The 27,382-nt window shown below is 37.5% G+C and overlaps 1 protein-coding gene across 2 annotated transcripts in view; it reads right to left on the bottom strand.

The window, feature by feature from the left end:
- pak4 (p21 protein (Cdc42/Rac)-activated kinase 4) overlaps window positions 1-23,494 on the bottom strand; it is a 35,569-nt gene extending 12,075 nt beyond the window's left edge. The window contains exons 1-5 of one of the 2 annotated variants that reach the window (XM_007552460.2): window positions 23,303-23,494; window positions 3,672-3,902; window positions 1,705-1,895; window positions 772-955; window positions 287-520 (exon numbers count right to left, since the gene is read on the bottom strand). In XM_007552460.2, the coding sequence (XP_007552522.1) occupies window positions 287-520; window positions 772-955; window positions 1,705-1,895; window positions 3,672-3,872 (810 nt within the window). In that variant the 5' untranslated portion in view covers window positions 3,873-3,902; window positions 23,303-23,494. Of the gene's footprint in view, window positions 1-286; window positions 521-771; window positions 956-1,704; window positions 1,896-3,671; window positions 3,903-13,234; window positions 13,659-23,302 lie in introns of those variants that run through there. The other variant, XM_007552461.2, reaches the window with a different exon arrangement.
- Window positions 23,495-27,382: the final 3,888 nt, after the last annotated feature.

The raw sequence follows: 27,382 nt of genomic DNA, 5'->3' as shown, positions 1-27,382 counted from the left end.
TAAATACCGGACCCTGATAAGTACCGGACCCTGATAAGTACCGGACCCTCATAAATACCGGACCCTGATAAGTACCGGACCCTGATAAGTACCGGACCCTGATAAATACCGGACCCTGATAAGTACCGGACCCTGATAAGTACCGGACCCTCATAAATACCGGACCCTGATAAGTACCGGACCCTGATAAGTACCGGACCCTGATGAGTACCGGATCGGGTCTCGAGGAGGAAATACTTCCCTGAACTAACCAGCAGCAGCTTCGGCCATCTGGGCCGACTCCTACCTGTCCCGTTGGACTGCGTCCTCCGTCGCTGTCCGTCCTCGGGTACGTGTTGAACGGCCGTGTGTTCTGCTGGGCCGTCTTCATCACGCCTTCGCTCACCGGCAGGTTGGGCGTTCGGATGTTGGGCCCCGACAGCGGCCTCTTGTCCCTCGGAGACGTGGGGCTGCCGTCGCGCGCCACATAGCTGGACTTGGGCCGGTGGTCGCCGGCTTGGTCCCGGCGGATCACCTGGTCCTGAAAAACGGAGAGGTTGATAAAAATACAACAGGCTGGTTCTCAGCTACATTTAACTGTATAAAAGGAAGAAAGATCTGCAGAATCAAAAGCTGAGATGCGCTGATCAGAAGTTTTAAGCCATCAGTTCTTCCCTATCAGATTGGTCGCCGTTGGACCTCAGATATCGGTATCAGAAGTTAAACATCTGGATCGGTGCGTCCCTGGTTAGTAACGTTTAGTGAGTGAATCATTTGGGTCTCGGTTGGTACCTGGTTCCGGGGGTCTCTGTGAGGCTGCTGTCCCGAGCCGGACCGCTCCCTGTAGGCCCTGCTGGGCTCCTGGCCCCTCGGCTGCTGCTGGGGCCGGCCCTGCACGCCCTCGTCCTGGGGCTGGACGCCTCGCTGCCCGTGCTGCGGGTCGCCTCCGGCCGGGTGGTCCTGCCTCAGTCTGTCCCTGAGAGCCCAAACATGCAGTTAGCAAAACCAATAAACCAGTTATTTTCTAATCTATTGATCTAATTTTGGCTTTTCCCACCAACATGGGTTCCACAGTGCAGAGTGATGTCAGCTCGCTCAGGGCGGCCATTTTGTTAGACAGCTTCTATTTATTTAAACTTTGAATTCAGATCAACTCCAGTATCCAAAACTTGTACCTCAGCACCAGCAAAACTCCTTCAACATGTTTTTGCTCCAGTAAGAGTGAAAAAGTATTTGGTAAAAGGACTGAATAACTGATCAAATTATTAAGCATTTAATGTTTAAAAATGACATCATCAGACGGACCAAAATATTAAGTTGAGAGGATATTTTGGTATTTTAAGAACCAAAATTACATTAATTTATATAAATAATAAAAATAACAAAATCAGGCAAAATTATCTTTTTCCAAATCAGTTTCCTTCAGTACAAAACATGAAACTTTAACAAAAACCGCAGGTGTGTGTCTGGTGAATTTTTGGTTAAAACATGTTTTGGTAGAAAATCCTGAAATTTTACTCAATTAAAAACAGAGACACTTTATAATAAAAGTACTCAAAGTACAGTGTAGTAAAAATACTCTTAAAAGTAAATTATTTTCAAAAATGTTACTCAAATGTAAATTAGCAAATGTAAATTAGTAAATATATTTTTGGAAATATTTTTATTTTCTGTTTGTAATTAGTTTTTTAGAAAAGGAAGCCACAGGAAAGTGATTTCTCCCACCTGTCTGGGTGTGAGTGGAGCCTGTGCCGGGGGTCGCCGTTCTGCTCTCCACCTGCAGAGTCCCTGCGGGGCTGAGTGGGGGGGCTGCCTCGCCGCAGGGAGTTCGATCGAGTCACGGACATGGTGTCGAACTCGTCCAGCAGCCACGTCAGAGAGCCGTCTGCCCCCAGCTTCGTGCCTCGTACGATCGTCTGGCGTCACAGGACAGAAAAATGCAGCGTTTTAATCTAAAGCATGGAAACGATCCAGATGGTTCCATTTTCAGAGTTTTCTTTGAAAATGCTATCCTGCAAAGTTAGATACTCTTTAAACTTAAATAAATGCTTGGGCAATTTATTCTTCACTGAGTTTTTCCATGGTAAAATTCAAGAACATTTCAAGAATTTTCAAGGTAAGTTTTAAAAACACCACAGTTTGGAGTTAAATCAATAAAACAAAAAGTCAGTTTCAATTCCCCATTATATGATGGCATTTATTACTGTTAACAATACATTGTGATAGGGACAACATAAACTATAACATAATGAAAGTTAAGTAAATCTTGACCTGATTTGTCTGAAAAAGTTACAAAAAATTCTCTAAAAATGTTCACGCTTCTGGCATTTAGCAAATCTAAATAATTTGGGTTATTCTAACTAACCTCAATCTAGAAAACATTGGTTTTATTTAACGTCAGACCGAAAGAAAAAAAAATCTTTTAATTATCTGTAAATATCTAGTTTCAACTGTAACGTTTTCAAATCTAGGATTTTACTCAAACGTAGTTTGCACTTTATTACAAAACTGTGCAGTTTGAATATCAAGCACTTTTCAGGACCTTATACAGAAATCAAGCACTTTTCAGGACCTTATACAGAACTTTCCAAACCTTGAAATCACCTAATGAAATTCAAGCATTTTCAAATATTTCAAGCACCTGCATGAACTCCGTCTTCAAAAGTGAGTAAAACTGACAGTAAGATTCACATTTAAACACTGAAATGAATATAGATACAGTTAAAAGTGAACCTGTATGCAGACGACATCGTTCTTTATTTAACTGATGCAACTTTAGGAGCTTTAAGAAACCTTTCAGCGGTTGGAAGCTACTCAAGTTCTTTCATTTTGTTGAAGATCTCAACCAAAAATATTCCTCCACACTGGAAGGGAAGAAGCCTTTCGAGTGAAACATTTCCGAGACACGACAGAAAACGAGTTTTTATCTAGAGCAGGGGTGCCCAAAGTGGGTCCTGGAGGGCCGGCATCCTGCATGTTTTATTTCTCTCCCTGGTTTAACGCACCTGGATCAAATGATGGCTCGTTAGAAGGCCTAAGAGGAACACTGACAAGCTGAAAAGGTTGTTGCTACCACCAGGAAGAGAACTAAAACATGCAGGATGCCGGGCCTCCAGGACCCACTTTGGGCACCCCTGATCTAGAGCATGTGAAGAACTAAAAGGATTCAGTTCTTTAAGGCGGTTACAGTTGTTTTGAAGGTTTTCTGTCCCAAGTTCAGTCCCAGAGACTTGAACTTAGCTTCTGCATGTTCTTCAACACCTGATCTGAATAAATGTTTAAGAAATGTCAATGTTTGCTCTTTAAAAGTGACTGAAAATGCCACCAGGATTCTAATTTAAACACTGCAAATTACAGTTACAAGTTCCCCTTTATGCAGATGACAACATTTTTTATTTGACTGGTGCTACTTTAAGTATGTTGAGGACCTTCAAGCATCAGTTTAGGGTTTGAAATTTACTCTAGTTCTTCCATTTTGTTGAAGATGCTTTACTTCTTGTCCAAAAACATTTCTCAGAAACAGAAGAAGCCTTTTTGGGCGAAACGTGAAGCATCTTAGAGACACAAGAGAAGTCGCCCAGTTGCTCTCTATTTAACCACTTACAACCATCATTTCCTGTATGACTGAGAATGGATGCCAACGCCTCACCGTAAAGTTGTGAATATGAATAAAACAGAGTAGCTCCTCTTACCTTTCGCGGTTCTACGGTGGTGATGACCGTCGCGTCGATGAAAGGCTTTGGCCTCTTGGCCGTGTCTTCGATGAGGGACTGCCATTGGCGCGGCAGCCCGACGAACTTCTGCTCCTGCTCGTCAAAGTCCGTGTGGACGCGATGCTCGAAGTTGGACGGAGCAGAGATCTGGATTCGAGACTTCTTCTTTTTGGCAAACATGGTGGCAACGGCTGCAAGCTAGCATCAGATCTGCAGCGAGGGAGAAGAGAAGAAGGCAATGTGATTAGCAAATAGATACAAAAGAAAAATCTTAGTGTACCAGCACAATAAAGCTGCTATGCACACATTTTATTGCATTAATATCTCATATGCTTGCACATTTCAACCCAGGGACTAATAGGCTGGATGGTGGCATTTATCTAGCTCTGACCTTTAGCTAAAGGTCATCATCAGGCTCAAACAAAACTTGAACCCAATATTGATGACATCAGGTCCAAGCATTTCCTGAAGGGGAGAGCAGTTTGAGGAGACAGGACTCATCTGTAAAAGGTCACTTCCTGAAGATTAACAGCAGCTTTTATGACCCAGAGGAGAAAATTAACGTTTCAGATGTGAGCTGTTCAGCACCACAAGTCAAGCCATACAAGAGACAGAGAGATGAAAGCAGCAAAGAACAAAACAAAAAGGAAAACAATGAACTGCAAGATGATACTAATGAGGAAAACAGCAGCTAGCACGAAGGCATAGAAGGACAGTTTTGTTTCCAGTTTTGTGTCTAATTCATTTTGTCGTTTCTGTTTTAAATCTACAGCTTATCATTGACAATGTGTTCTTGCATTATTATTACCACCATATTACATGAAAATGGTCCTCTCTGACTTTTTAACTAAAGTCCGAGAGGTTAGAGTCCTTGTCAAACGGCGTTTTGACTAAAGTCCGAAGGGTTGGAGTCCCAGTTGACGGCGTCTCAACTAAAGTTCTACAGCTTTTTATTTCTCTTTCTCACTGTTTACGTTTTAATGATGTAAACAGACTCATTAGTCCCAGTTAAACATCGTTTAACTGGGACTCTAAGGACTTCAGTTAAACGACGTTTGACTGAAGTCCTAAAAGGGGTGCGGGTTTTAATGTTTGCTTTTTTTTTTTCAAAATCTCTCTCACTGTTTATTACAGGCTGTTTTTATTGTAATTATGTAAAGCACTTTGAAATGCCTTGCTGCTGAAATGTGCTATACAAATAAAATTTGATTGATTGATTGAAAACACCAATATTATTGTTTATCGCAATAAATTCTGGGACAATTTATCATTCAGCAACATTTGATACAATAACTGACCTGCTAGCAGGAACATAAATGTAAATCGAGACACAAGATCAGGCTGCAATATTAGAGAAACATTCAATAATATTGATTAATGATGTGATGATGATACAGGCAGAACCAGAAGTTTCCTCACCATCTACAGTTAAATAAGATCAAGCTTCTCTTATTTTAGGTCCATTAGAATCACCTAAATAACTTATATTTGCTAAATGCCAGAATAATGAAAGAAAGAATTAAGGCTGAAAAATGTATCACAATGTGAGCATTTCATATCAGTCAAGATCCACAATGGTTTTTGTTTTAAATATAATGTAAAATACTATTATTGGTAGAGAAGAAACAGACGCTAGGCTACCGGCTGGCTCATTAAACTGGTTACTATCCATTTGGATTTTGGGAAATGAAGGAATCTGACATGATAAATGTTGGAAATCAGTAGGTTCCACTATGAAACAACACACAGAACCACAACGCCTGAATATGTGGGAGCAGCTTCATGTTTTCACCTACGAGCCTCATAATCGTCTAAAAACAAAAAAAGATCCGGCGGAGTGGACGGAGAAAATCTGTGCAACTGAAGAGGAAATTGTGGATAAAAGAGGAAAATCATGTCAACAGGTTAGCAGCATTTTGATTACTTAAAAAAGTGAAATCAAAAGCTTATATTTTGATACATTTTCAGCATTAAATGACAGACGATAAAAAAGATCAAAACTCAGTTCTAGCATGAAAATCAAGTGCAAGTTTGTTCATTTCAGACGGTTCAAGCGAGACGGGCAGGAGTAAAAGCTTGTATTCAGCAGTTACAGAGACAGAAAGGCCAGAAGAATAATTAGGTTTTTAAACATGTTTGCTAGCTGGTGAAATCGGGTCACCAGCTGATTAAACGTTGCTGACCTAATATTTTTTTTTGGCTGCTGAGCAGCAGTAATCTCCTATGACTGAGAAACATCTACAGGGAGCAGTGCACTGCAAAAACGCAAAATCTTACCAACTAGTTTTGGTCTAGCTTCTAGCGCAAATATCTTAACTTACAAGTAACTTTTTAGAAAGCTGTAGGAGCTTGAATTAAGCCAATAAAGCCTTAATATTGTTTTTAAAAAGTACTTATTCTACTGGCAGATTATTTTAATTAAAACAAGACATTTTCATACGCTGTAAGTGAAATAATCTGCAAATGTAACAGGAACTTTTTCAGGAGTTTTAAGGAATTACTGACTTAGAACAAACTCCAATTTCTTGCTGAAAAGCTACTTGTCTGTCTTATTTCAAGCATACTAAGATATTTGCTCTCACTGGACAAAACTACTTGGTAAGATTTTAAGTTTTTGCAGTGTGGGACATCAGACGCCCCCTGAAAACCAGAGGCTGCTGTGGTTTGACTGCATAAAAACCTGCAGGTTGAAGAGAAAACACTCCCAGTAATAAAACAGAGTCCTGCTGGGTAGCAGCATGCTAAACCGCTAAGGGGGACATTTCATTTTCATCCAGCAGATTTTTCTGTTATTTCCTACAAATAAACAGCACCACACCTTCTAGCGCTGCTTAAATAATAAAGACAGACTAGAAGAAAAAAAGATGCAGGGATTGTGGGGCAGAATGACGGAGAGCTGGGTGGGAGCGCCGACTCGGGCGATTAGGGTGGATCATAAGCCAGAGGCCGTGAGTCACGCTGCTGGCCCAGGCAGAGTTACTACAGACCTTCACAGCAGGGATGTTTGATGTGAACAGAGACCCACCCAGAAACAGAAATGAAAAGAAAACGACTCTGTCGCTAACGATGTAGCACCGGAGCAGCAGCAGCAACATCCCAGCATTAAAAACAGCAGAGCGAGACAAAATACTGGAGATATTTACCAGAGGCCTTTATGCATGGAGTCTAGATTAGGGTTAGTCGATGTAAACTTAATATTTTGTGGGATTTAAAAAATAAAAATGTGTTTAGAGCCAGAGGTGGGGAGATTACCCAAAGATTGGACTCAAGTGGCAAATCTTTACTGAAGAGTGAAAAAGTATTTGGTAAAAAAATCAACTCAAGTTTTGAGTAACTGATCAAATTATCAATCATTTAATGTTTAAAAATTACATCATAAAATGGACAAAAATAGAAAGTTAAGAGGAAATTTTGGTATTTTAACAACCAAAATAACAAAAATTCATACAATAAATAAAATCAGGCAAAATAATTTTTTCTAAAATCTGTTTCTTTCAATAAAAAACTTATAAAACTTTAACAGAAACTGCAGCTGTGCGTCAGGTGAATGTTTGGTTAAAACACGTTTACAGACGTTATAATCCATCTTATTTATTGTTTTGCTTTTAAGTGTTTTGTTCTGTTACTTGTTTTGGGTTGTCGTGTTATCTGCTGTTCACAATGGTCTCTAAACAACAACATTATCGTTTATCGCAATAATTACTGGGACAATTTATCATCTAGCAATAATTGTCATTGTGCCAGTCGTATCAATATTTATATTTACCTACGGTGTAAAAGCGTCTCCACTGCTGACATTTAGGGCTCAAACGATTAATTGGATTGAAGTAATCGTCAACTAATGGTAATCATTAATCATTAACTGAAATATCTAGAATAAAAACACCAGATAATTATGAAATACTTCTTAAAGTAAAGCGCTGCTTCATCCATAACAGGGAAAGTTTCTGACACTCATGAATCATTCTGACATTTTCATATTTACAGGCTGGGAGTGAAAGAACATTTTGGCTCTGAAACGCCGAGTTTTATCCTTCATCTGGTTCCAAATCGCTGTGGGCGAAAAACAAGATTTTACTGCAGCCCTGAGGAGCCAAGAAATCATAAGATGTGATGCAAGGCGAGAGAAATGGCAAACAGGAAGCAGATCACAGGGCAGCTTTTTATGGGCGATACTGATTAATGGAAACCAAACGAGAAAATAAAATATTTAGACTGAAATTCATCAACATTTTCTAACAATAAACATACCTGAAGATGTTTTAGGAAAACTTTTCTTTTAACTGGAAACTGTGGTGGAGATTTACTATTGAAAAATCACTTCATCTGTGTTTACAAGTCATTTTCAAGTTCAGTAAAACATTTTCTGATAATCTGGCTCCACCTTAACCCAGCATCACTTTGGATTAGGAATCCAAACGTCTTGGTCTATATCATCACAAAAACAATAAAAAGTATCTTAATTTTCATAAACAAGTATGACAAATTGACTAAATTCTGGTTTATATAATATTTTCAACATTATATAAACATGTGCTCAGAATAAGGTATAAATTACAACATAATGGCAGGGCGGCATTATGAAGGAGGGCCTGCAGCTATTGGAGCTGAAGCTCCTTTCACAGTAAAACCTGGACAGCAGGTACAGTTTAAACATTTCAACATTTACTGCACAAGATAAAAACTGCTGGTAAAACTCGAGTTCTGGACCACAAGTCTAAATCTGGTCTCAAGTCTTCAAAAAACTTAAATTTACAGATGAATCTTAAGAATTTTCTAGAAAAACAACTTAGAAATTTCTGAGTTTCAAAAGTTGAAAATTAAAATAAATAAATAAATATTTTTACTTTTATAAATTTTCTGAGTTGCATTTCCAACTTAAAACTTCAATTTTTCTCTAGACTTCTTCTGAGATTAATTTCTGATTTTTTTTTTTAATCTCTCAAATTTCTGACTTTTGGCACTCAAAAAGGTCCAAGTTTTTTGTAGAAATTTTCAGAGATTAATCTCAAAATGTTTGTGCTATTTTTGGGAAACTTTTGTTTTTGTATCTACAATGGCCTTAATACGCCGTCATACTTTTCTCTAAAAACCAATAATAAAAATATAAAACCTTGTATATATATCCACCCGTTATATTCCTGAGTCATTTTCTGAGTTTTCCTGTTTCCCGCCCTCTTCCCAGAGCGAACCGCTCCCTCGCAGTCTGTCCATCCATGCCTGGCTGAACAGCGAGAAAGCCTGTCTGCTCTGTGGACCGAACCGGACTGATGAGTTCTGGACAGAGCCGCTGTCTTCTGGCCTGATTTACTGTGTGGGTGGTCTGCACTGTGAAAGATGCCAGTTTGAGTGAATAATGATACAAGTTGAACTGAAGCCAGCTGCGACTATATGAAGAGATTTAGGCTGTAAGCATATGGACAAAATATGCTCCAGATTTCTTCTTCTTCTTCTTCATAAAGTTGGCAGGAGAGTAAAACCATACTCGGTTTAAACAGATGAGATGATGCAGATTATTGGATTCAGAGGAACAGGGAATAATTTAGGGCTGAAACGATTAATCGTGATTAACCGATTGATGAAATGACCATCAACTAATTTAGTAATTGATTAATCATTAACTGGAGTACACAGAGTCAAAGAAAGTCTATTTTCTTTAACAACAACATATTTGGAGGAATTATTAAGCCACACATTTTGGATTAAAGAAAAACAAAAACACCTTTGTCTGAATATATTTAAGCTATAAAACTCCTCAAGTGGCAGCTTTAGTTTCACCTGGTTCGAGGAATGCCGTTACTGCCTTTTAAGCAATAAAATGTTTAATAAGGAATATAAGTTTGTTTATATTCATTTAAAATATTGCTAGTATTGTATAAAAGTTTTAGCACCACATTAATTGCAATGAACTGAATACTACAAATATATTGAACTCATTTAGTAATCAATTAACTGAGTATACAGACTGGGAAAAAAAGTCCAATCACTGAAAACAAACTCACAATCAGAGCAGTAATTGAACCAAAACTGCACAGAAAATACAGACATTTTGCCTACAAGACTGTAAATATTTCACCCACAGCTCAAGTGGCAGTTTTAGCTCCACCTGGTTCAAAATCTGTTAAAAATAAAGAAATCTGTTAAGCACCTTTTGTTATTCAATTATTAATTGGTTAATCCAAAAATATAATCAACAGGTCAGTCCTAGACTGCAGAAAAGGCAGAGCTTTTCAGATTAAGTTTTTTTTAGCTGCAGACATCATTTGCATTCACTAAAGAAATCCTTTTATTGCATTTAGGCAAATAAAATCTTTAATTTCTTATTTAGAAAAGGAACTGAATTCTTTACTTGCATGTTTTTATGCATTTCTGGTATTGGAAAAAAAAAAACCCGCTTACATGGTTAAATGAAAAATCTGCAGAATGGGCCAATTATTTTATTTAATCTCTTAATCATCAGAATAAACATTAGTTGCAGCCCTAATTCAAAAACACTTTATTAATCCCAGAGGGAAATTAAATGCAACTCAGACAATTTTCCACCACCAGTTCTTCTCCAACAAATAAAATAGTGTTTGACCTGATGAACCCTGTTTCTCTTGAAATCTAAAATCATCTCCCTTGTTTTGTTCACATCCAAGATAAGACGACTGTTTGCACACCAGGCCTCGTTTCACAGGGACAGATTATTGCTGTCGCACCACATGCTTCTAAAGCTGTGGACCCACCGACACCAGGCGTCCACACCAACGCAGACAGAAACAGAAAATGAAAACATCCCTTCTACCAAAGACCCACACAGGTAAATACGGAGGCATTCCCACCAGCCGTGTTTAATACGCTGTAATCCAACTCCGGTCCGTTTGTCGAGAAACTCCGGTCCGTTTGTCTGATACAGACCAAAATAAATTAACACTGGTCCACCCACAAACCTTGGTGCCGGTTCTGTACAAGTGAACTTTGGTGCAGTTTGAATGCATATGTGAACACCAAACACACCAGAGACCGCTCCAAAAGCAGGAAGTGAACTACAGAGCAGGGCATTCTGGGTAAATACAACCAAAACAAACGCATTGGCCTAGCACTAGCAGCAGAAATGGCTTGATGTCTTTAGTCAAAGACAAAAGAGAAACCCTTAAAATCTGATGAAACTCCATTTTTGTTTCCATTTTGTGAAAAATCAAATTGCGCTCAGCAACTGTGTTTCCATTACAAATGTGGGTAAAACTTTGTCAATATGTTGAAAAATCACAATTTCACAAATTTCTAATAAATAAGAAACGTAATTAAAATCACATGTCGGTAAGTTTGTTCACGTGATAAGTCATCATCCTCCTACTGCTTCCTGTGTTTTCTTCCTTGTGGTTTCTTCCAGTGGCAACATCTGGTGTTGATCATGAGACTCGTGTGATGCGAAAAAAGTGTTTCCGTCGCAGTTTTGCGAGACAAATCAATTTTAATACAGCTAAAAATAACCAAACTTATCCTAGCAACAAAACTATCAAATGATTTTTTTACAAAATAAAGCAAATTTTCAAAATGTCAACTTGCGAAATTATATGGTGAATGGAAACGTAGCTAATGTCTTCCTTAGAGGTTGTCATGTTGTTTCCTTCAGTGGTTCTTGGTGCAGCGCCCCCACAGGCGAGGAGGAGAAGTTTCAAATGGGTTTGGTTGATTTGACACTATGCAGTTAAAAAAAAAACTGAAAATGTATTAAATGTTGCCACTTTGATCCCCAACCAAACCGAATGCACCGGATTATCATGTGTGAAAACAGCCTAATAGGTACTAAACTGATGCCCAGCTGACTGTCAGCTCACCTGGTACAAACAAGCAGGAGCGCTTATTTAAAGTCAAATGTCTCTCCTGACCATACAGTTAAAAACTCGTAACACCACAGGAAATGTGGTTCTAAATTAATTAAAACGAGGCACGAGCTGGAACCATGAGGTCTCACACAACTCACAGAATTATCCCAATCTATGCCATAATCTCTCATGAGTTGAAGCAAATTAATCCATTTATCACGGATAATGGTGCTGAAGTTAGGAATTACGACATGAATTCCAACTTTAATGAGTTTAATCCAATGCAAATACTGTTCTGCATTTCTTAGACATTTGAAATTTAATTAAATAGCTTTTTCCATACGGACCACAATGACAGCCGACCACAGAATTAAGATAATCAACTTCCTCTGAATGACTGGGAACCAGCCACAGAAACTGGCAGAACCTATAAATCCACCAGCCAAAAATCAACAATTTCTCACGTTTTAGTTCGAGGTCGCAGCTCTTTAAGGGGACAGGAGCATTCTGGCTTTAAAGTTATCCACCATAACGCTGCATTCAGGCTGCCCTTGTTGTTGCGATGCTCTAATATTAGCTCACCGCTGCTGAATCCGAGGTGATAATTCATAGGTTGTTCCCTCACTGCAGCAGACGCAGGATTCCCAGATTTATAAAGGCCTGCAAAGACTTGCAGTTCACAAAACTCTTTATGCAATTAACCTGACGAAATGTTATAAAAACTAGAGGTGGGCGATATGGGCTTAAAATGTTTTCACATTGTTTTGTTGTACTATTGTGACAACTATAAAAGTGACAATAAGAAGTGACGATATTTATAACGATGTTTTCAGGAAACTAAAGCTGCGACTGTGTCACATCAATTATAGCTTCACAAACACAAATACTGCTCCTGAAAAACATTTCTATTTGTAATTTGCTTCTTTAGGCCTCCAGTCATAAGAAGGTGTGATTTATGATACTAAAATGCACAAATCAGTGCATTTAGTCATATTTTCAAATTTTCTGATACACCTTTATTGAACAAAATGGAGAAAAATAGTAAAAATCCTGACAGACAGTTTTAGGTTTCTTTAAACATTAACTGGAATTTATGGCAACAACAATAAATCTAAATATTATCTTGATAAGAAATTCATTACAATTATAAACAATACGATTAATTCCCACCCCTGTTATGAACTAACTTAAATAATTATAAAAAATAAATCACTTAAAATGCTGCATTTTAAATGATTAAACTTTGTTATTTTTTAAGCTGGTAACAAGCAGTGAGCAGTACTGTGTGTAACAGATGCTAATTACTTTATTACTGCTGATTAAAAATAGGATTTATTCCTCCAGGTTTCAACTGAAGGCACAAAAACAAAAAGGCAGCAGCAGCAGCAGCTCTATCTTATCTGTAAATGCCTGGAATTTTAATTTATCTACATTTTCCCTTTTTTTCATTAAAACTCCGGTTAAAAGTGCAAACATCGCCATCCTCCCCCTCTCTGCTCAGCTCCATGTGTCACTAACACTTGTGCAAATAAAGACAGATGACTGTGATGGTGGAGTCCAGCAGCTGTCTCCACAGTCAGCAACAGGTCTGAATGGGAACACTGGGAGAGAAATAACAAGAAAATAAAACTTATTCTGCTGTTCAGATCCCAAAACCGACCGCGACATTTCAAAAGAAATCAAACTTTCCTTCCGTCGTGATGGAACTCAGCTGTGATCGGTAATACTCACTAGGAACCAGAACCGAGTCCAGCGAACCAGCACCGGATCGGTTTCCGCGGAGGAATCCAGCTGGGAAGCGGCGACATTAACCGTGGAAGCGGCGGAACCGAGTGGAGAAGCCGTGGGCTCGGAAACACGTAGCGTGTCGCATTCCTTTGGTTTCAGTGTCGTGACGTTACCGGGTGAGACAGCCGGTCAACGGGGGGAGGGAGGGAGATTAGCGCGGCTCTGTCAGCAGCCAAACACGGGTTAGAAATCACAAACAGCGACGCCTCTTCCTCCTCCGTCCCTCTCCTCATACACGGACGTGCAGGTGTTTTACCTGCACGGTCACGTGACGCACATTTGACTTTTTACACTTCCTGTTGGGAGGTTCATTTCCAGGTTTGGTTTTGTTTCGGTTTTTTCCCAAAATAAATAATAAACCGGTGGCAGCGGACATTTACTAAAACGTGTAAGACAAACAGCGATGTGTTCAAGGACCAAAACTGACGGTGGGAAAATTAGAAAACCTATTTCCGTACGTTTTGTTTGTTTTACATGGATCAAGGCTGAATTAGTGAACAGTGGTGGAACTACAGGCAAAGTATCTCTCCTTTATTTGCATTTTTTCATTTTAGTCTTTAAACTACCAGAATTTGCATATAAAAGTTTATTTTTGTTTGTCTGATGTCATTAACTATAATTCAGATAATCTGATCAGTAACTCAGTACTTAAATAGCTTTCATGAAATAGTCTTTTAATCTTACATGAGTAACTTCTTAGAGTACATCCAAAACAAACCTTGATGCGTTCAAGGACCAAAACTGACGGTGGGAAAACGAGAAAACAACCTATTCCTGTACTGTTTTACATGGATCAAGTTTCTAATAGTAAACGGTGGTGGAACTAGAAGTGGGTAGTAACGAGTTACATCTACCAGAGTACTTTTACTACACTGTACGCTTTGCTACTTTTGACTACAATTCATTGAGGATAGACAGACCGATGTCTTACAAAACTGATGGTGGGGAAATTATAAAACAACCTATTTCTGTTAAGGTTGCATTAGTGATCAGTGGTGAAACTAGAGGAAAAATGTCTCTCCTTTATTTGGATTTTTTTTTCATTTTAATCTTTAAACTGGATATAAGAGTTTATTCTTGTTTGTCTGATGTCATTATTTCTAAATAGAAATCAGACAATCTGATCAGTGCTTTATCTTTTATGGAGTACTCTTTTAATCTTAAATGAGTAACTTCTTACAGGATGCACATCTAAAACAAACTGTGATGTGTTCAAGGACCAAAACTGATAGTGGGAAAATTAGAAAACAACCTATTCCTGTAGTTTTACTGGAATAGGTTGTAATAATCAACAGTGGAACCACGCCGTCACCTTCCAACTACTTCCTGTTGTCTTTTTTGTCGTTTCCTCCAGTGGTAACATCTGGTTGTTGATTATGTCATGCAAAAAAAAAATTCCATTGCAGTTTTGAGAAATAAACCAATTTTGATACGGCCAAAAAAACAAAAAAAACCACCTCATCCTAGCAGCAAAATCTGATCAAAAACGTATCTTTTTTCTTAAATTGGCGTTTTTACATTAAGCAAATTTATTTTTGAAATGTCAAATTGCGCAATTATAAGGTCAATGGAAAAGCAGTTAGTGCTTCAGGTGAGTAGTTAAGTGTAGATCAGGTGTTGCACCTTAAAATGTTTTCTCAGAAAATGCTTGGTGATTTCTGGGAACCCTCTTTGTTTTGGTTTCCCTTTTTATCGTTGTGTTCGTTCTGCACATGTTCAGGTATAAAACAAACGGGGTAATCATTCGGCATGCCAGACCAACGAGGTTGTCCTGGATATTTTCAGTAAGAAGACGTACCAGAAAACCTTAAAAACAAGAATACATTCAACTTCCAGCCTCGCAAGTGTGTATTTTGCCATTAGATAATGACTCCCTCTTACAAAACAAGCGATGACAGTCTGCCTCAAATTAGCCTGTTTATCTAATCAAAGCATGCTGCTGTGAAATACCAAGTCTGCCTGTTAATATAAGCACATTCATCACCAAACTGAGCAAAACACAGACACAGCCAAGGCCAAATTACAGAGCATGATGTCAGAAACCCAGTCAAAGCCCTCCAAGGATAGTTTAATTTGCTTGGGTGTGGATGCAATCAGATAAGCAAAAAAACAAGATAGCTTACAAAGACAAAAAATAACGACTGAATGAAAGGTTTGGCTGTTTAATAAAGAAAACTGGTAAATTTATTTTCAGGTGTCGATCCGGAATGTATTTAATACCTGAGCAAAGAGAAAGCCTGTTGACTTTCCTGAGCAAAAATACAGCAGAAACTGGTCCAGCCGACGTATCAACGGCAGAGACGCACAAAGCTGCCAATCCAGAGGCCAAGTTCAAACAAAGCTCGCAGTGTTGCAGCCAATGAGGGCCAACTTTCAGGCACAGGTTGTGGAATGTGGAAAGGTCAATGAGAAAGACAAGCAGAGAAAGTAGGGTAAATGAGTACACAAGCCGACTTCCACACATTTCAACACAGACTTTCTGACTCGGAGGAAACCTTTTCCATATTTCTACACACTGAACAACAAAGAAACACGTTTAATAAACCCCAAGGCAACTTTAAATTGGTTATAAACTTACCTTCAGGTTCCAGTGTCAAATGTTCTTAAGCTAATTGATCTATGAGAATGTGTTCTTGCATTATTATGTCATTGCATTACTGGAAAATGTTTATTGCAATAATTTCTGGGACAATTTATCATCCAGTAAAATTTGTCATTGTGACAGGAGTAACGATTGATTATTATGTTTTGAAGGAAAATTTTGTTTTGTTGAGACATTGTCTTTTTTTCTGTTCTTTGAAAAGTAAAGTTTACTGATGTACTTGCATTATGTTTTTATCATATTTGTTGTAAATAGTCTCAAAATGATTATATTTTTGTTTATATTGATCATTTCTGGGAGTATTTACTGTCCAGCAAAATTTGTTATTGTGACAGCTTATAAAACAATAGTAAAAATTCACATTTACTGCATTAAATATTTTCCATGACTTCAGACCTGTCCAGAAATATTACATTTTTCAGGTATTTACTAAACATTTTGTACGTCTTTATGCCTGTTTTGCTCATGAATCCTAAACATTTTTCAAAGAGAATCACCAAAATAGACAGTATTTTCAAAAATAAATGAATAAAAATAAATAGAAGTAACCTTTAATCTGCTGTAGCTATTGATAATTAAAATGACCAGTTTTGTCCAATTTTGGGCCTCGAGAGTAAACAGCTTTATGACAGTAAGTGCCACAAAACAAGCATGGGAAATTGTCTATTAAAGTTCAGTCCACTTCCAAATTATTTAAAAATAACAGGAACCAACTAATAACAACCAAACACTTCATCCTCAATCTAGCACAAAAAAATTCTACCAATTTAATAAAAGTTTTACCTTCATGTCTCTTGATGTCCTATTGAAACCCATTTAGACCAAACTGCACTGCAGAAACTATTTGAAATACGCGTAAAGCGAAGGATATACAATGTATAACTAATAAATGTTGCATGAAACACACCTCTCATTGTCAACAGAAGAATATGTGAATTAGTCAAAAGATCAAAAGAAAAATGCTTCGGATTACAGATGAAAATACTACGTGTCCTCGATATGCTTCGGTAAAAACAAACTTCGGTGAGTCATGAGCGACTGAAAATGTCGTATGAATTTCCAGACAACAGGAATATCCACTTAGCAGTAGTAACAGATCCAGAAACGATTTCTGTTTCAGCAGGAAACAAATACCGACTCTGAGAGGGAAGGAAGAAACAGGACGGACAAGAATCGGCCGAGGCCCGATACTTGCTAACTCATGCTTAGAAATAGATTAGATTTATTGTTTATAAATACAAGAGATAAGAAAAAGTGTACTAAAGTTGTTCGTTTGAGCCAATTATGTGCTTTTACTCCAGATAAACAGCTGGTTTAAACATACACACCACAAATTGTTATTTAATTTCACTTTTGGATCAATATCGTTTAAATTTAAATGAATTATCATTTGTTCAGACAGATATATGTGCTCACATCAGTCTCATGGCGTACTTATGTTGGGAGCACAAATAGTAATAATAATCAGGTTGCTGGTCCAGTGTCAGATAGTTCATGCTAGGAATGCACAATATGAACGGTCTCCGGTAGAAATCTGGACTGTGATGGAGATCTGTAGTCTACCAGCTAACTGCGGTAAAGCTCGTTAATGACGTAACTGGCTGGCATCAAAACAGAGCAGGCGGGAAGCAGCGAGGCTGAGGGCGCAAAGGAAGAACTCGTTAAAAAAGCAGGTGCAAAAAACATCAGTTATCTGGACCGGGTTCAGGTTTAACGGCGATGCTCAGGAGGAGCGCAGCAGATGTCACGGTCAGACAGCGACAAGTGTTGAACAAGCTTTAACACATACAAATATATGCATTACAATCAATTAGTATTTGATTTTTTTAATTTCTATAGTAAGTTTTATAGAAATCATATTGTGGTACATATTGTTACCACCACCCATTACAATATCTACTGTGATATGAATTTTATGCCATATTGCCCATCCCTAGTTCAGGCTTGAACCTTTTCTGTTTATATCATGCTACATTTTAAGAAGAAAAATCTTTTCTCTTTAAAAACATGAACTGAATTATTATTTACTAGCATCTTGTTCTTCATACATTTCTTTTACCAGCTTAAGCAGCTACTAGCAGGACAGTTTTTTGATTACTCGATTAATCATTAGATTAATCACTAAATGACTCAATTACTAAACTAATCTATTGAGAAATCAGGCTGAATTTGTGATCAAACTGGCCATAATCCTGAGTGGTGTCCGGTAAATATGTGAGTCATGGTGGCGTTGTCATTACATAATGTCATGTTGTAAACAGAAGCAATGAGGGTGTGATCATCACCTCTCTCATTAGGAAAACGCAGACGTCATGTGATCTCAGATTTAAAGACAGTCCTGAAAAGTGCTGCTCTTTAATCAGACGTGGCAGACATCATGTGACCTGTGAACCTGCTGGGAAGCTGCCGCTGTGCTGGAAGGGATCAAGTAAAGCCGTGTGAAGATTACTCACAGTTTGAAAATATTATGTGAAGATGAACAGAGATTCTTTCCACAGTCCTACAAAGGCGGGATCCTGAGAAATAATCTAGGAACGGGTCGAGTCCTGTCCATCTCATCCAGACTAGCGAAAGCTTTCGTTTCCCCCTCTGAAACCCAACCGGAACCGAGGTGACACGCCGCCACCATCCAGAAGTCTCCCTGTATTGTTTCTGTTAATCCTCCATAACACTGCGAGCACACAAGCCTCAGCATGATTTCACAGCCAGAACGGGAAACGACTGCAGAACAAACATTTACTGAAGCCAAAATAGGGACAAAAGAACACATTGGCCTTTCAAAAAGAGAAAAACTACAACTCCCTTAAAATAAAACACAAGCTACTGGAGGAAAGTAGGTCAGGTTATTGTTCTTTTACAATAAAGTTCACATTTTGCTTTTTCCTCTACTGCCGATACCCATTTTTACACACATTAAGGGAAAGGCTCCATTAATTTGCTTTTGTCTGACCCAATCTGAACATTTATCTTACCTAAAAGGAAGGAATCTGTTTATGCACACAGTAATTAAACCAAAACTGGACAAAAAATATGTTCATTTTGCATTTAAGGTATAAAGAAGCTGTCTGCAAAGATGTTCTACCCAGAACTCCTCAACTGTCACCCTGTTCAAACTACGTAAAAACTAAAATCTGCTATTTATTATTTTGATAGCAAAAGGTGCTAATCAGTCAGTGCAAAAATTTGTCAGTCTACAAATTCTGCAAAATGTGCCAATTTTTTACCCGATTAATCATTCAAATAATCAATTAATCGGCCCAATAATTTATAGAACAATTGATTACTGAAATAATTGTTGTATAATTTTCCTGTTTGCTTTTCTCTGCATCATTTAGCAGTGAGTAAACAGCTCCTTCATGACTTATCTGCTGCAGCAGCAACAAAGGGAAGCTTGTCCTTCACCTTATCAGGCCTGAAGTTTCAGTCGATACCAACAATAACAACCTTGTTGCATTTTTCCTCGGCTCGCGTCGCTTTAAAACTCCTCATTCAAGTTTGCTTGCGCTTGCAGAAGCGATAATAAAAACAAACAGTCTGATGCTCATGTCAGTCAGTCAGTCAGTCAGAGAAGACAACAGGCGACCCGTCCTGCAGGAAACGCACTAGATTTTGTCTAAATCTGCTGCAGGAATCTCCAGCATTCTTTGCTTGGTTTTATTTTAAATCGAATAGGTTCTTCAGGCCTTGTTTCATAGATGAAGCCCTGCAGCAAACATTTACAACATGCCATAATTACGGGTCTTGAACCAAACAAATGTAGCTGATTGATGGTGTCAGAAACGGATCTGCTGCTCTGCTAACAGGGAATATCTTTTTTACTTCAGTCGCTGTTGTTTCTGATTCTGAGCGCCTCCAGGCCTGTGTTGGAGTTGGCTGGTTCAGTCATTCCTCAGAGGATTTTCCTTTCTGTTCACCAAGTCCAGCTCTTTAGCAACGTTTAAAAAAAAGTATTATTTCTTCATTTTCTCCATGTCTTCCTATTTCCCAACCAGGACTTGTGCAAACAGGCCTAGCTTGATCCTGTAGACTCTGGGTATCCAAACTTTTTGTGAAACGCGTCATGTTGATTATGATGTGAAGTCAGAGTTAGTTGTGGCCCAAAAAAATACATAATTTCTAAAACAACTTAAAATCTAATTTTACAAAACTAAGCATACAACAATTAAACAAGAAAGTGGTTGGAGATTTTGCAAAAATGGAGGTGTAAATCACTGTATCCCCCAAAATTAAAAAGGATTATGCACACACAGTTACTGGACAATAAATTGTCCCAGAAGTTATTGCAATAAACGATAATATTGTTGTTTAGAGGCCATTTTCAAGTGATATAATTGAAATGACATAATAATGCAAGAACACATTCTCAAAGATCAATAAACTTTAACACTGGAATTGGAAGAAATTTTAAATACCAAAAACAAATAAGACAACAGAAACAACAAATAAAATAAATTATGAAGTCTTTTTAAGCAAAACTGCTCTAAAATATGGGTTTGTTGAGACTAAAGCACCAGACTGAAGACTTTTATCATTCAGTTTTTGGTACAAAGGGAGAAACAAACTATGGAAATAGAAATTGAGCTCATTTTAATTTGTCATGTGATTAATTGATTAATTGATTTATTGCTTATTGTGACAGGTTTAATGCCACTTCCTGTTTTTCCACACAAAGGTTAGCTTTAGGAAGCAAACTTAGTTTAATGAACATAGTCAGCTTGTATTTTATCATCACAACTCCAATGTTTTGGTATAAATGAATAAAGATTACATGACCAACTCATTTTTTAGCTAGTGTTGATTATGGCTAATAATTACACTAATTTAGAGTCAATCAAGTGCTTTTAAACATAAGATGACTGCTCTTTTCACTGACCAGGTGCTCTGCAGGGCTTGAAGATGGCGCTGCTGTTAAGGTGTGATGTATAATGTGAGAGAACAGTGACCCCTGCATGCATCTCTGGCATCCCAGGAATGTGCTGTATGAACCCAGCACCAAACGGACAACTTTACTGAACTCCCTCCACTCACTGCAGACAAAAACGATCACAGGCTCAACATGAACACAGAGCATGAAAGACTCTGTAGCTGATCCAGAACAAAGAACACTAAAACAGAACAATGCTACAAGCCAACACTATGTCACAAGCTGCTTTTCATTACAAACGAGCGCAAAACTTGTCAATATTCCACTAATGTAAAAAAAACAACAACAAAAAAACACAATTTCGCAATTGCAGTGTTTCCATTAAAAAAAGAAACGCGATTAAAATCACACGAGAATAAGTTTGTTCACGCAATAAGTTATTAAAAACAGGCCGCCCCTCCTACCACTTCTTGTTGTCTTCTTTGTGGTTTCTCTCAGTAGTAACATCCTGTTGTTGATTATATGACTCATGTAATGCAAAAAAAAACTGTTTCCATTGCAGTTTTGCAAAATAAACCAATTTTGATGCAATCAAAAAAACCACTCCATCATCACGCCAAAACATTATTGACAAGATTTTTTTTCAAAATTGCCATTACTCCATTAAGCAAATTTATTTTTGAAATGTAAGATTTTCCAATTATATAGACAACTGAAACACAGCAACTGATGTTTGAGAGCAACTTAAAAGGTAAGTAAAGCAGTAAATCTCTCGGTCGACATAAGCTAACAATTTGCATTTAAATATTAGCTTCACGTACACCAACAGTTCAGTAACAAGATTTGATACGTCGGAAGATCACGATTCTCTGATTTAAACCCGGAATGCTCCGTTCTAACCCCCACAATGCTCCATTCAGATTAACACAAGAAAATGTTAATCAGCTGTGCAGCGAACTACTAATGAGGCACTGACACAAACCAGTGTAACTTTGAATTCACAGCGACAATATCGTTAAAGTTGTAAATTCCACGTAATAGCTACGGATTTTCCCCAAAATGCAAAGGCTACATTCATACGGCAGACAAATGCAACCCAAACCCGACATTTTTTCCAAAACCTCTGGCAAAATATCTGGCTTTTTCACAGCAATCTGAAAGGTCCAATTACAATCTGTGCAATCTTCTCCAAAAATCCGATTTGTGCCACTTCCATGTATGGTGCTACACCAGATATGTGTCTGATTGTTTTCAAAGTGTCCACAGCCTGAAACAGTTATGTTGTGTTTTATCCAACTTTTATGTCATTTACATGAGACATGCATCATAATTCTGAACAAAAAGAAGCCAAACGTAGTAAATCTGGATGTAAACAATGGCTGAACATCATTACATTTTCAACCATTGCTCAACCATCTTAAACGGAATAAAAATGTCAGCCTTGTTGTAAAAATAAGAAAACCAAAACAATCTATTTACATTTTACTGGAGTTAAACAGTTTCAAAAGTTAAAATGCTAAAGAAAGACTAATTGGAACTGCTGTCATCATTGCAATATTCAACAAACTTGCCATCACAGCAGCAAGTATGAATAAAAATCCCTTTCTTTCTACATGATGAAGCACCTCTAATGCCTTTAGTTTTGTAAAAATAAATTAAAAAAAGTAAAACGATTTATAATCTCTAATTTATTTAATTTATTCTCAATAAATATCAGTTATGTTTCCTATAAAATGGATGAAATTGTAACATAAAAACAAACAATACTCTGGTGTTTGTAAATTATTTTCTATAAAACAACTTTAAAATTCAGAAAAGTTAAAACTTGTTAAAAAACAACAACAAACAAACTGAGATCCAGGATTGCCAACTCAACTGTTGTACCTATTGTGATGTCATCGACCTAAATACTGACAGAGCAGAAGTAGCTTGGTGTTTTATCAACATGTTTTTTTAAAACATTGTTAATCCTTTAGATGAAATCAATATTTCAGTACTCAGCTATGTTTTTCTCGTCATTGTATTTTTGTTAGTACAAAAAAAAATACGCCTTTGGGCAGTTACTTTAAATCTCGTAAATCCTTACATAAAAACACGACGTGTACATCGTGTAAGAGGAAACAAAAGTTTATCAAATCGTTAAACTTTAAATGATTGATGAGACTGTCAGCAATGCAATACGGGCAAAAATAATTTATTTGCATTTTACCAAAACCATCGTAATTCTGGAAGAGCAGCGCAGTGACGTTACAGTAATGTAGAAACCCATCCTAAAACCAGATTAGGCGGTCATATATGCTGGAGTTACATTCATAAACAACTTATCACATTTATCTTAGCTCATTAATAACAAACTGCAAACTTTCCATCAGGCTGTGAGCGAGTTTTCATTAAATCAGAGAGAAGAGGCTGCTCTGCTTTCCTCGGAGGCAGCCTGGAGAGCACTGAGAGCGGCTAACGTTAGCTCCTGTTAGCTCCTGAACGCGGAGCGGAGCAGCAAAATAACCTTTAAGTACTTTTATTAAACCCGAAGCCGCTTACTCACCCAGAAAGACACGGAGAAACTCTTTCCGCTGCCTCGGAGGGGAGTCTGTAAACTTTCCCGGGCCTAGTGGAGCATGAGCGGGATAAGTTTGGGAAAACTGTCTGACATTAGCTGAAGTCTCTTACTTTCCCAGCGCCATGTTGAACAGGGAAAAGAGTACATCCGGGAAACTAGGGCTGAGTGTCACCATGGAAACGGAGCAGCTTCGGCCAGTCCTGCCTGAATAATCATGCGATTGGTGTCGTCTTAACCTTTTCATCTCTACCGTAATCATTAGCTTCTGAAGGTTTATTCTGATGAGTTCTATCATTTATTTTTATCATAAAGGTCAAACCACCAAAAAATGTGTGTGTGTTCATTTGTTTGAAATAATTACAACAAACAAAGCCAAAGCAGACAGGCTGGATTTTGAGTTTCATTTTATGCAATATAATGTTTCCTTACTTGTTACACACAACTAAGCTGCTAATATCCATATTTTTTGTTTTTTGTTTATTTAGTTTTTCCTATGACAGTTTCACTGTCCCTAACTAAAAAAGTTGGGGACAGAATCTGGATCGAAACAGTTAGACTTTGAAATTTTTCTAATAAATTTCTGAAAATAATCTAAAAAAATTAATAAATTTTCTTTCCTAAAAAAATTCCCCAAGGTATTACTTTTTATTTTTTACTTTTTGAGCTCAAAAACTTCCTCTTATTTTCTAGAAAATTTCTGAGATTATTCTAAAGATTCCTGAGATTTTTCTCACAAATTTGAAACTCAGATTTTTTTTTCTAGCAATTTTTTTAGATTAATCTAAAAATTTCTGAGTTTTTTTTGGTGGAAATTTACTCCTCCTTTATTTGTTCCTGTGCTTTTCAGTAGACTAACACTTTCCGTGGCTTGACAGCTGTTTTTTTTATTATAATGTTATAGCTGAATAAGAGTCATGGCTGTGTGGAAACTGATTCAGAACCAGTGGAGAAACAGATGTTGCTGATATAATAGCAGCCTCCTCCTTTTGGCCCAGTCTCCTGCTGCAGAATCCGTTTGGAAACAAAACAACATTTTAATGAGTCCAGAGCTGGAAACCAGCCGAGGCAAAACATGGAGACGAAGAAGAAAAACAAAACTGAATATTTATTTAAAGTTTGTAACAGAGGGAAGAACAATCTCTAAATGATTCAGTTTAAAAGCAGAGCACAGCAGAACAACATGTTCATGTTTCTGATCAGAGATCAGGCTGGAAGTTTGTTCTGGTTCAATCTGCTGGATGAGGAAGAGGAGGAGGATGATAATGATGACAGAGACACTGTGTGTCTGTCTGAGCAAAACAATACAGCCAGAAACACAATGTGCTTATTAATGAGATCAAACAGAAATGTTTCTAATTTGTGTCATTGTCCCTTAAAATAGAAATCAAAACTTTAAAAATCACTTTAGATCTCTTCTACCGCGATTTCTTTATACATAATTAAATAAAGAAATAAAAGAAAGAGAGAAGAAAGGAAACAAACAAAGAAAAGAAAGGTCAAAGCAAAAGAAAAAGAAAAGGAGAGAAAGAGAGGAACAAATAGAAAAGAAAGAAGCAAATAAAAACAGGAAAGAATAGCTGCAGCGTCAAATATCCAACACTGACCTCTAGTGGTCGAATCCTCGCATTGCACCAACTGTCTCGCTAGTTTCCACTGAGCGACACAAACTGTTATTTTAATCCAGCCACGTTAAGTAATAAATAAAAATAATAAAATTTTCTGACTTTCAGAGTATCATCAAACTTTTATAATCGTAAATATTTTTTAAAAAATTATATTTTTACGATTGTAAAAATAAATTTTTACAATTTATTCTCGACGTGGAGGACCCACTGCTCCTCCACGTCGAGAGGAGCCAGTTGAGGTGGCTCGGGCATCTGGTCAGGATGCCTCCTGGACGCCTCCCTGGTGAGGTGTTCCGGGCACGTCCCACCGGGAGGAGGCCCCGAGGAAGACCCAGGACACGCTGGAGGGACTATGTCTCTCGGCTGGCCTGGGAACGCCTTGGGGTTCCCCCGGAGGAGCTGGAAGAAGTGGCTGGGGAGAGGGAAGTCTGGGTCTCCCTTCTGAAGCTGCTGCCCCCGCGACCCGATCCCGGATAAGCGGAAGAAGATGGATGGATGGATGGATATTAATTAAAGTTTTCATACAGATTAATATTCTAAAATAATATATTTCAGAGAAAAAATATTACAATTTATTCTCAATTCAGTTCAGTTCAATTTCTTTAAACATCATAATTTTTACACATAATAAAGAAGCAATTTATATAAATAAAATATGTTAAATCCAACTGAATCTGACATTTTAAAGCTGAACTTATTTTACTAAAACTCAGTAAAATACAGTCAGATAAATGCTTGATCATTAAAAATCATCAAGAAAAAAGTTTTCTATCTGGGAAACTACGTTTCATGCAAAGAGGAGAGGAAATACTCGCATTACATTTCACTAATTATTTTTGAAGGCAGTATTGCAGAATCACCTCAAATTCAAGCTACTTTCCAGGAAATCATTTTCCTTTCTCTTCACCACCTTGTTTGTCTCAATCCCCCAAAAATACATTAAGGACACTAATTTACTTTGTTTTTTTTAATGAAATAACTATGCTAATGTAATTTGTACTCTTGAAACTCCTTAAAATCTCCTCAGCAGGTGAAAGAGCCACTTTGTCCTGCAGCAGAAACTCGCTGAGTTTCTCCCAGAAACATTGACTTTTTCTCATCACTTTGCAAACAGATCAATAAACCCCAAAAGAGCTGAAAGTGCTAATTAGTCGTATATTTTTAAAGCTCATTTACATTGCCACTTTTGTCCTGTGGAAAATGTTGTTTGTTTTTTGCTGAGTTTGCTCCCTGACGTTACAGAAAGTTCACATGTCCCATTTAAACTGATTTTTAGACTGTAAATCCTGCTTACTGTGTATACATTTAAAGAAAAATAAAGATATTAACGTGATTTAAACCTTTCACACACTTGGCTATAAACTTTAGTGAAGGGGTTAATCAGAATTGCAGCCAAATATAAAAATTATTTTCTAAACCAATTTAATATCTAATTTTATCTGTTCAACAATAGATTAAGCATATAATGGAAATAAACAAAGCAGTTAGAGGTTTTGTAAGAATGTGTTCATAAATTAATGCAAAAATAAAAAAGCATGATGAACATTTACAATTTACCAGACACGTTTATGGGGGGAAGGGGATTTTTGTCCCTTTATAGGTCAAATTTCAGTTTAACTAATTCATTTAAAAAAAGATTTTGGTAATTCTGAGTAAAAGTCACTAAATATGTGTTTTTATTCAACATAAAACCAAAGAGAATGTAAAAAGTTAGAAAAACTCACATTTTAAGACCTTTTTTGACTTTATATTTTGTGTCCATGTCGTCTTCACTGGAGCTGCTGTTCATTCACGCTGCAGGCTGAGGCTCAAATGTTCCGCACCGGAAACGGAAAGGTTCGTCCTGGTCGCGTCCCTCAGGTGAGCCGACCTGCTCTGAACTCTTTCATCTCTGAGTCAGAGAACCAATTAGTGCCGGGATGCGAAGTTTAGCGTGAAAACAAAACAACGGTTAGCAAACGGTCACAAGGTACAGACAAATAAAAAGGAGAGAGAATTTCAACAGAAAAAACGGTTAGAAGACCCTTTAGCTAATTGCGGAGAAACAAAAAACCGCTGTCATGGGCGGCTATGCTAACTAGCTTAGCATTCACAACAGGCTATGCTAGCTAAAATAAATTAAAGAACCATTTTTAATAAATATTTCCTGATGCAAAATTTGAAAAAAAAATAATAATTTTAGCATCTAGAGTACATAATATTTTCCTTATTAGTTCAGGATTTTTTAAACGTTATTCTAAGAAAAGGGACCATCAGCAGAGAACTCAAATAAGGTGAATGATCTTATTATTGGATTATTGGATCATTCACTCTAAAGGTGAACGATCCAAAATACCGATGTCATCAATACCAAGTTGGCTTCAGTATCAGACGGATGCTGCTGGTTTAAGATTCCATCTTTAAACTTTATTTTGTTTTTGAGTTGTAGAGACACTATTGG

Source organism: Poecilia formosa, unplaced genomic scaffold (assembly GCF_000485575.1).
Source record: "Poecilia formosa unplaced genomic scaffold, Poecilia_formosa-5.1.2 Scaffold48, whole genome shotgun sequence".
Classification (NCBI taxonomy): Eukaryota; Metazoa; Chordata; class Actinopteri; order Cyprinodontiformes; family Poeciliidae; genus Poecilia; species Poecilia formosa.
Note: the sequence above shows the minus strand (reverse complement) of the source record. Positions and strands in the feature narration are given on the sequence as shown.